The sequence below is a fragment of the Poecilia reticulata genome, linkage group LG19 (genome assembly GCF_000633615.1).
Source record: "Poecilia reticulata strain Guanapo linkage group LG19, Guppy_female_1.0+MT, whole genome shotgun sequence".
NCBI lineage: Eukaryota > Metazoa > Chordata > Actinopteri > Cyprinodontiformes > Poeciliidae > Poecilia > Poecilia reticulata.
In genome coordinates, this window is record NC_024349.1 from 17,548,569 (window position 1) to 17,557,664 (window position 9,096).

The 9,096-nt window shown below is 36.4% G+C and overlaps 2 protein-coding genes across 2 annotated transcripts in view; one reads left to right on the top strand and one right to left on the bottom strand.

The window, feature by feature from the left end:
• The first annotated feature begins 378 nt into the window (after positions 1-378).
• Positions 379-5,397, top strand: pnpo (pyridoxamine 5'-phosphate oxidase). The gene is made up of 7 exons (XM_008437421.2): positions 379-597; positions 1,772-1,896; positions 1,985-2,084; positions 2,926-2,979; positions 3,072-3,200; positions 3,280-3,350; positions 4,124-5,397. The coding sequence occupies exons 1-7, from the start codon at positions 409-411 to the stop codon at positions 4,284-4,286; spliced, it is 831 nt and encodes a 276-aa protein (XP_008435643.1). The 5' UTR covers positions 379-408; the 3' UTR covers positions 4,287-5,397.
• A 2,240-nt stretch (positions 5,398-7,637) lies between these two features.
• The window catches only part of prr15lb (proline rich 15 like b), an 8,645-nt gene continuing 7,186 nt past the window's right edge, over positions 7,638-9,096 (bottom strand). Inside the window, exon 2 of the mRNA XM_008437422.2 lies at positions 7,638-8,517. Within this exon, the coding sequence (XP_008435644.1) occupies positions 8,161-8,490 (330 nt within the window). The 5' untranslated portion in view covers positions 8,491-8,517 and the 3' untranslated portion in view covers positions 7,638-8,160. The remainder of the gene's footprint in view (positions 8,518-9,096) is intronic.

Here is a 9,096-nt window from a genome sequence, read left to right on the forward strand (position 1 = left end):
TATCCTTTTAATTCTATTTTTTCTTTTCAAACCATTAATCAACCCCCGTTTCTATATCTCAATTATTCTACGTTTCCTTTGTGTCAGTAGATGTATTTATGTCTGTAAAGTAAAAAAAAAAAAAAAAAAAAAATCTTCTTGCCAAATACAGAACAGGCCGTGGCAAACAAGAAGACCCATGTCATTTGAACGCCTCACAAGTTATTGACGTGTGTGTTTTTTCCTTCGGTTTACTTTATGCATTTAAACCACATTTTATTTATGTTCTACCTAAATTAGGACTGAAGACATATTGTTTTTTAAAAAATCCACATTATTTTACAAAAAATAATGTAAAATGATGTGCAGAAACCTGCACGTTTGCATAATCCCTTACGTAAAGATTACGTCAGAGTAGTTTTGACAAGCATGAGGCGCATACTCAGTGTGAGTTCATTAAGACATTTTAGCCCGTTTGGTAGAAATWACCCCTCTCKTATTAGCCTGTCTGTTGGGGCTCGGGGCGCTTTTGCACTAAATTTTTGCAGTAAAACGATAAGTGACGGCAACACCATGGATCTGAGCAATATGAGGAAAAAATATAGAGGGGAGGAAGAGGTGAGTGGCATTCTAAGCAGAAACATTATATATTGTGTTGAGCAAATCAAGGCAGAAGTCACAGTCTGGAGGTGCAAGGTCACAAAGCAACTATTTTGCATCGTGCTAAATTTGTAGTGAGAAAACTGGAAACAAGTACACCTGCAAGGATTGTATGTCTCAATTCGTAATGCTCCCTCGATGCTTTAGACTTTGACCTGTCCCCAGTGCCGTTTACTGTTTAATGAAAAAGCAGATTCCAAATGGGTCAGCCATAAGAGAAGTGACTTATTTGGTTGACCCTAAACAGTGAAAATGACTCATTTGATTTGCATGACGCACATATTGTTAAAACAAACGTTGATCCTGCAGACATTARGTTGGTTMAACTGTGAACAAATCAAAGATTCTTGCAAAGCATTCATAACCTTGTTCCACATTAATCTAACTTGACATGTTCCTACCAGTGGAGCCAGTGGTGTTTAAGTACCTACTTATCATCCATCACTAGTGTTTTTTCAGGTGTTTAGTTTATTTTTAGAGTAGAGAGAGAGCAAGACTTAAATGGATAACAGGAAGTCAAAATGCTGCGCAACAAAATTGATGTGTTTTTTCTTTATTACTGTTAAACCTGTCTTTCACAGATTTGCTGGATTTGAGAGTGTTTTGGAGATCTTATCATTTAGGTCCACATTCTCTTACATTCAGGGACTGTCAACATTGCAAAAGACATCTTAGGCCTTCGGCTCTAAAATAATTTGGCCTTTGCTTTAAGGTAACAGTAAGAGACTGGTGTCTGTAAAGCACATTGGAGCGTAATATAAATCAGTGGTTTTCAGCTAATGACCTTCATGTCAAATGACTACCTTTGTACTTTTTCTGACTTCAACTCTGAAGGCCTCTGGTAATGGCTGAGCTTGAGCCAGCTTCACTCAGTAACAAGGTCCACAACAAAGTGTGTTGTCTGCATAACCTAGAGTTTACATATGGTTCCTTCRCTGGCTGCGAAAAGAATTGGATTTTTGAGTTTCTCACTTATCTGATCACAAGTCAGGCCTGATCAAACTAGAAATTTTCCATGACCCGATTTCTCTCTGTGTGTGACATTTTCTAAAATTTGCTTCCTTGTTTGTTTGTTTGGTTTTTTTTTTTTGGGGGGGGGGTTAGCTGCCTAAATGAAATATTTTTTATGCAGTGCTTTGAGGAGAGTCAACTTGGATCTTTGGATCCCATCAAGGAGTTTGGAAACTGGCTTGATGAAGCAACAAAGTGCCCTGAAGTTGGAGAGAGCAATGCTATGTGCATCGCCACGGCCTCCAAGTAGGCAACCCTACCGTCTCCCAGCAATTTTAAAACTTTTAAGACAAATACCTTCTGTAATTGTGTCTCATCGCCTCTGTCTGACCAGGGATGGACGTCCATCTGCRCGTATGGTCCTCCTGAAAGGTTACAGCCATGAAGGTTTCCGCTTCTTCACAAACTACGAGAGCAGAAAGGGCAAAGAGTTGGTATGCAGCTGTGTTGTTAATCCTTATAAAGCCAAACATTTAATAAAACTCAACTCGCCCCAAAATTAATTTCTTGTCTGTAAACTCATGATGTTTTCTTGCTGAACAGTTTGCGAATGTGCTAATATATGCTTTTTTCGGTTTTGATTTGGCCCATTATAAATTTGGTTTTTCACATATTTCCGTACAGCGCCATTCTGTCATATGAAGACAAAACTTTCCTGCGTCATGAATGCAGCTTATTGTTTTAAATGCTGTACATTTCAATAATAATGTTGTAACTGCACTTTGCCCACCTCTCCTAACGGGGGACATCAGTTTTTATGACGATGTGCATAGAGATTGTTAAAACAATTCAGTTTTCACACGATAGTTAGTTTTCTCTGTTGGCTGCATGTCATTCTTAAAATTTTAGAAAAATATTTAGGTTCTCAGTTTTCTTTTCTACATGTGTTGTACAAAACATACATATAATTTAATTGACTCAATCAGCTGTATTTTTTGTTCTTCTCTTCAGCTGGTAAAACAAACTTATTTAATTGAAGTGTGACAAAGCTTTGGAATCTCATGTTTAAACAAAAAAAATATTGAACATTATTTCACTTTCTTTTCACAGCAGAAATGGTAGAAATAGATTAATTAGAAATTAGCATTTCAAATTAATCTATTCAGTGATTTGAATCTCTCAAGTGATTTTTCTGTAGTCTTTAGTATAACATTCAAACAAATTAGGTAATCTGAACTAATAATTATGTTTTCATAGGTTTATTTTTTATTTCACTTCATTTAATGTTGATTTAAGATGCATATTTTCTGGTTCCGACTGACTTTTCGTTGGCAGGAGAGCAATCCATACGCATGCCTGGTTTTTTACTGGGAACCACTTCACAGACAGGTAGGAGGCACTCTAAAATAACTCTCTCACATATTCTGCTTCCCAGTTTTCCCAGCCACTGATGGTCAGTTTATTGTAATTTTAATTAAAAGATTCGTATTGAGGGCTCAGTGGAGAGGATCCCCTACCAGAACTCCTGTGATTATTTCCACTCACGGCCGAAGGACAGTCAGATCGGGGCCGTCGTGAGCCGACAGAGTACACCGATCCCTAACAGAGACGTGAGAGATGRGAGAGCATCTCTGTGTTTTAGCTCGTGCATGTATGTAAAACATTGATCTTGAGTATTTCTTTTTTCAGTATTTGACGCAGAAAAATGCTGAACTGGAGGAAAAGTACAAGGACACAGATGTGCCGATGCCAGACTACTGGTGAGAATATTAGTTTATTTTTTTTATGACTATTTCCAAATAATAAAAATAATTAACAAAGTTAATTATCTAAATSCATCAATTAATCAGTGCATTGGACATTTCTTCCTTTTGAGCAGCARGTTGAAAACTGAAAAGTTAGAATTAACCAACAGCATGCACTTTGGTATAACCTGCAGCATACTTATTCTCCTTTATGTGTTTATAGACTTTTGTAGAAAGGAAATGCATATTGGCAAGTCAGGCCATAAAAAGCCTCATTGGTTATTTATTTACAGGGGAAAAAAACTTCATTTTTGTTTTTATTCCACCAGTTCCAWTCACTAAAACTAAATAAGGAACWTGTTATCCAGATTAAGTGAAAAGGTAACTTGGAAGACTATCAACTAAGACGCTTTCAARGTATCAGTTTGACTGCGTGGAAGGAAAGCTTTATCAGATTCCTTATTCTCATTATACAAAAAACTAAAATTATGCCATGTTCCAACTAGCGCAATAAAAACTGATAAAAGTGGTTCTACAAAATATTATCTTCCTTCCATTTCAGCACTATGTGTTGTTTTGTGCAGGTCTATCAAAAAGATACTGATGTCTGTGGTTGTAATGTGGCAAAATGTGGAAAAACTTCAAAGGGCGCGAAACTGTTTGCAAGGTGCTATTCATAATAAGTAACTTTGCAAAAGTCCCTGTTTGAACCGTCCACAAGAAGCGTATCAGCGCGATCTCCGCGGCGTTTCCCCATCACGCTCCAACYGCGCCCTGTGATCTTTCAGGGGCGGCTACCTGGTCAAACCTCACGCGATTGAGTTCTGGCAGGGTCAGACCAACAGACTCCACGACCGCATCGTTTTCACCAAGGTCAAGGACGGAGAGAAACGGGGGGAGTTCCAGCACGAAGCCGAGGGAGGCTGGGTGTACCAGCGACTCTCTCCGTAAGAGCCGCCTCCACAGACGCTCCGTCCAGAACGCCGTGAACTTAAAAAGTAGCCAACGTCTGAAGGTACTGGTGGGAAACCATTTGATGTTTGTTAAATCTGTGTCGATTCTTTGACTCGAACCATCTGAACCTGCAAACTGACTGCAACGCGAAGCTTCATGTTTTCATTTGACTTTAAAAAGAAACGAGGAAAGTTTGCCTCCTCCGACACAAATGAGTCGCAGTTGGTTGTTTCCTCAAACTTCAGTGTCTTCACTTCCTAAAARGAGCACAGTTGTCTTTCGRKTGCAAATTCAGCTTACGGGCTTTTGCTAAAGTATTCACACCCTTCCATGTCTTCCACATTGTCTCCTGTTAAACGTTTGGTGGAATTCTTTAGGCTTTTATACGATAGAGAAACCCAACGAAGTCCATATCGTGAGCTAAACGTTTACAGGTAWAAATTTTAGAAATGTTTTGTGCGTATCTTTTTGTTCCCTGTTGAAGATAACCATACCCACCATCATTTTTTCAGAGATGGTTTAATTTTGACCTTATTGGAGCAGAGCATCTTTATGCTTCTCTGACCCAAACAGCTGTGCGAGATCAGATTAATTTTGCTCTGGATGTTTTATTTAGGGCAGAGGGAGTAAATACAAATGCACGCCATCTTTTTAAACTTCAATATGAAAAATAAAATAAAAATGTATATATATATATATATATATAAGATGTTTCCGTCCCATTTCACAATTACTTGGGTAGGTTGTGTTTTGTCCATCCCATTAAATCCCAAATAAAATACAGTGATATTTGTGGATATAATGTGACAAAATATGAAGAAGTTGAAGTGGTGTGAATACTTTTTCAAGGTTCTGTAGCTATAATGTCATGATTTCTGTCTGGAATAATATTTTATAGTGAAAGAGAGAAAACTGTTTGAAGTAGATTTCTGATTTCAGTTTGATGTTTTCTTAAAAAGATCATTTCTAAAATGGGAGTTTGCAACGGTTTTTCAGATCCATGATCATGTTTTTTTAGATATATGATCATACATGTAATAATGCTGTTAAAAAGCYTACAAACTGAGACGACTAAAAAAATGTGACCTCTCCTTAAAAAAAAAAAAAACAGCGTTCACATTCAGTCTATTAAAGTGAGGGATAAAGTAATTGTTGCAGATTATATTTGCCTTTTAACATTGAGATTAAAAGTGCTAATGCTGTCAGCTATTGTCTCAGCTATTGTGTGTCTTGTACTACTTGAAAGCCATTCATTGTTAAATCTGAAACTAATAAAGTTTCGTTTTGAACAAAAGCCTGAGTGTGTTTGACCAGCAGGTGGCAGTAGAGTCATTATTAAAGGAAGGAAAAAACAATACCCATACATCTGAGAAAAGATAAGAGCACAAAATGCTCAAATTTCCATTTAAATCTACATTTAGTTCATGAGGTTGGTTTAGCAGAGCTGCATTATTAAATGAAGAGCAGCAGTCAAGAGCAGAGTGTGAGTTACTAGTGTCTGCTTACCATYGCCAGGTCAAAGAAACCTACCAGCAACTGCTGAGGGGGAAACGGCAAGCTGCTTTATAACATGACACAGTGATCTCACCAAGATCAGCTTGCTAACAGCAGCAGCCATGTTTCCTCCTGAATATATTGATGATCTTGCGTCCAGAAAGGCACCTTTTGCATAGGAAGGACCTCAGGTGAAACAATGAAATAGTTTTACTTTAATAAGCATAATGAAATTATTTCAGCAAAAAGTATCTCTACCAGAAAGCTGGTAGCTAGTATGTTTCTTTAGCTTTTCATATGTTTGTTGATTTCTAAAATTGCACCCGAAAAAGTTTATTACGGTGGTATTAATTTCATCGATTAAATCAACACTCTGAGCCAGTTAACCGTTGGATCTTAAAGCTCTTATTCTCCAACTTTCTGTTTTTAGCAGTGAAAACTTGCTAATGTTAATTTGTATCTTTGTGGATTATGTAGAGACTGAAAAGGTTTTAAACTATTACTTTCTTTTACTTCCTGCAGTAGGTTGCTGTGCTACTTGACTAATAGTAGCAAGTGTGCAAACAAAACAAATGGAGATTATTTTTTAGTTTAGCTGTATKCYATTTATTGTCCCACTGTGGTTGGTTGGGAAAAATAAATCAATTAAAAGGAACAAACAATCACAACTGTTGTTTTATATTACAATATGTTTGGAAGTTTCATTAGCATGTAGCTGTGGTAGTTTGCCGGATCTAGCTAGCACTTAAACAGGAAAATTGTGGTGGTCAGCATTGAGCCACGAAGTTTAATCTGTGTCTTATTTGGCACACGTCAAACTGGAGTYTGTCTACAATCAGTGGATTATTTTCTATAATTTACCAACAGAGAAATAATCAAGACAATGRGGCTGAAGTCTAGATTTAACTAGYCCAGTTGACACATAATGACATTRTCCTATCTATAACAATTCACTAGAATAAGACCTCGCTGTCTTTTGATTCCTAACCAAATTCTYATTCTGCTACAGATTGTCTAATGTCCTTTGAGAAACTTAAAAGCATAAAAACAGTTGAAATCAATCTTGAGTTAATTTTTCWTTTTACCTGAAGTCGTCACTTAAACAGGAGCAACAAGTCAATTTTGGTTCCAGCTGTTATATTTGAATTTCTATCCTCCTCTGATAAAGAAAACAACACTAAATGAGTAATAATAATAGTCTCTACTTAAAAATGGTCCATTTGATGCAGCTGGTATCTTTCTGCATCATTCATACTGTCAACACAAATGACAAGCAGAGACTTAAATTTAGCTGCTCTATATTTGTTTACCTTCTGTTTTAGTAAAAATCAAATAMATTTTTAAAACCGTTTACTTTTCTAACTTCTTGTAGCACCTGGATGTGCTATGAAAAGCTTTCATGGTGTATGTGGAACTCTTCTCAGGTGAAAAGCACAAAATTGAGGTTTRGTACACATCTCTTTCATAATTTCATTAATTTTCTGATTCAGAAAAAGAAGGAAAAAAAACATTTTAATGTCATTTTCTCTAAAACAGTACTATAATTTATACGACTTGTTTAATTATTCAGCTTGTCCCTTATAAGAAAATGTGGCTGTTGTTTTCTATTACCAATAAATACGAATGCAAATAACATTTTCTAGTGCTTTGTCAGTGTATGTGAAATAAAATTAGATTAAAAATAAAATGTTGAAACAATTTATTTTAAGTTATAATTTAATGTTACCCCAAAAATCTTTACAACGGACATTTACAAAATTTATAAACTTGCATTTGATTAATAAAAAAACATTCTAAACAATTATTTTTCCAGCACAGTAAAAATGGATAAAAAGCCCTTCGCAAGTTGATAAATCATTTTCTCAAAGTTTTTATTACTTATTTTAGATATTTACCTAGAAAACAATCGTTAATACCAGGTAAATACCTTCTGGGGCTACTGTGAACATTTAATCATTTTTCGGACATTTCGTATTTTAATCAAGTTTTGCATGTTTTTTCATAAAATTCAAGCAAATGGACTGTGTTTTTTGATAAAAGRTCMTTTTTAAATCATAAAAATACATAATTGCTACACAAGACGAAGGAGGTTAAGCTTAAGCTACTTCATTTCAGCTCTTACTTTAAAAAAAAAACACAACACCAGTGCAAGCATTAAAAAAAATGCTTGAGAACATTTGGACATTTGTTTTTAGAATTCAACATTTACAATAATGACAGAAATGTTTCCAGGACCGGTCCATGATTCAGTTTGTGAATATATTAACGTCGGTTTCAAGATACYACTTGTTTGTTTTAGTTACTGTTGCCACGGTGTGGCAGTAGCCCTTTGTCTGAGTGATTTATGACACCTTTATGATCATGTAGATGCATTTTGCTATTTGTCCGTCTTGTTTTTATGATTTTCACTACTGAGGTTGTGCTCTGCGAACAGACTTGGGTTTTCTGCCAGCGTGGATCGGACTTTCTTCTTCTCTTTGAAGCGACCGGAGTGGGAGACTTTGACGTGACGGCCTTTGGTGGCAGATTTATCCACAATCTTCTCCAGCCTTGCGTTGAACTGGCTGTCCATATTGTCTGAAGAGATGCCTGCTTGGTCTTTGTTCTCATTGTTGCATCCGTGCTCTGCTGGGATTTCATACAAAACCTTAGGTTCAGATTTCTTCTTGCGTGAGAAGGTCAGCTTCCACCAGCTTGAGTCAGCCATTTCTCCACGGAGTCTGGAGGGACGGCCCTGYAGGAAGCACGACACACYGTTAAGATGGCCGTCAGCGTKCAGTTAAAGCTGCTTCTTTCTTTAACGCTGTTGTGACAACCAAAAGATAATGAAAGAGAATTATACTACTAGACATTTCAATGACTTCATGTTGCTTTCTGAAAATTGAGTTAACATCATTTGTAATCACAGAAGTATTCAAAGTTGAAGATATTGAAACTTTTTCCGTCCAGAATGAGTGAACAGATTCTAGTTTATCAGCCATTTTTAGAACAATACAGTAAACACAAAACGCTATGTGCAAAATGTCTAAAGCACCTGCAGATAAARAAGTGGCAGTTCAATCCGTATATTAGTGGATTGAACTGCCAGCTACACCAAACATGCCACCAGCACGTTCGAAGTATACAGTAGGTGGTCTTGCACATTTTATTGTTGAAGTGAAACATTTTTCATAAGATAAAAATAATAAAACAGATCACTAACAATCCCTTCTGAATCAATAGTACATGACAGTTTTATACTGTTAATTTCCCAGCTTTCTATCGTGGGTTGCTGTGTTGCAGAGTTGGTGTTAGCATATGTAAAAGAAAAAAA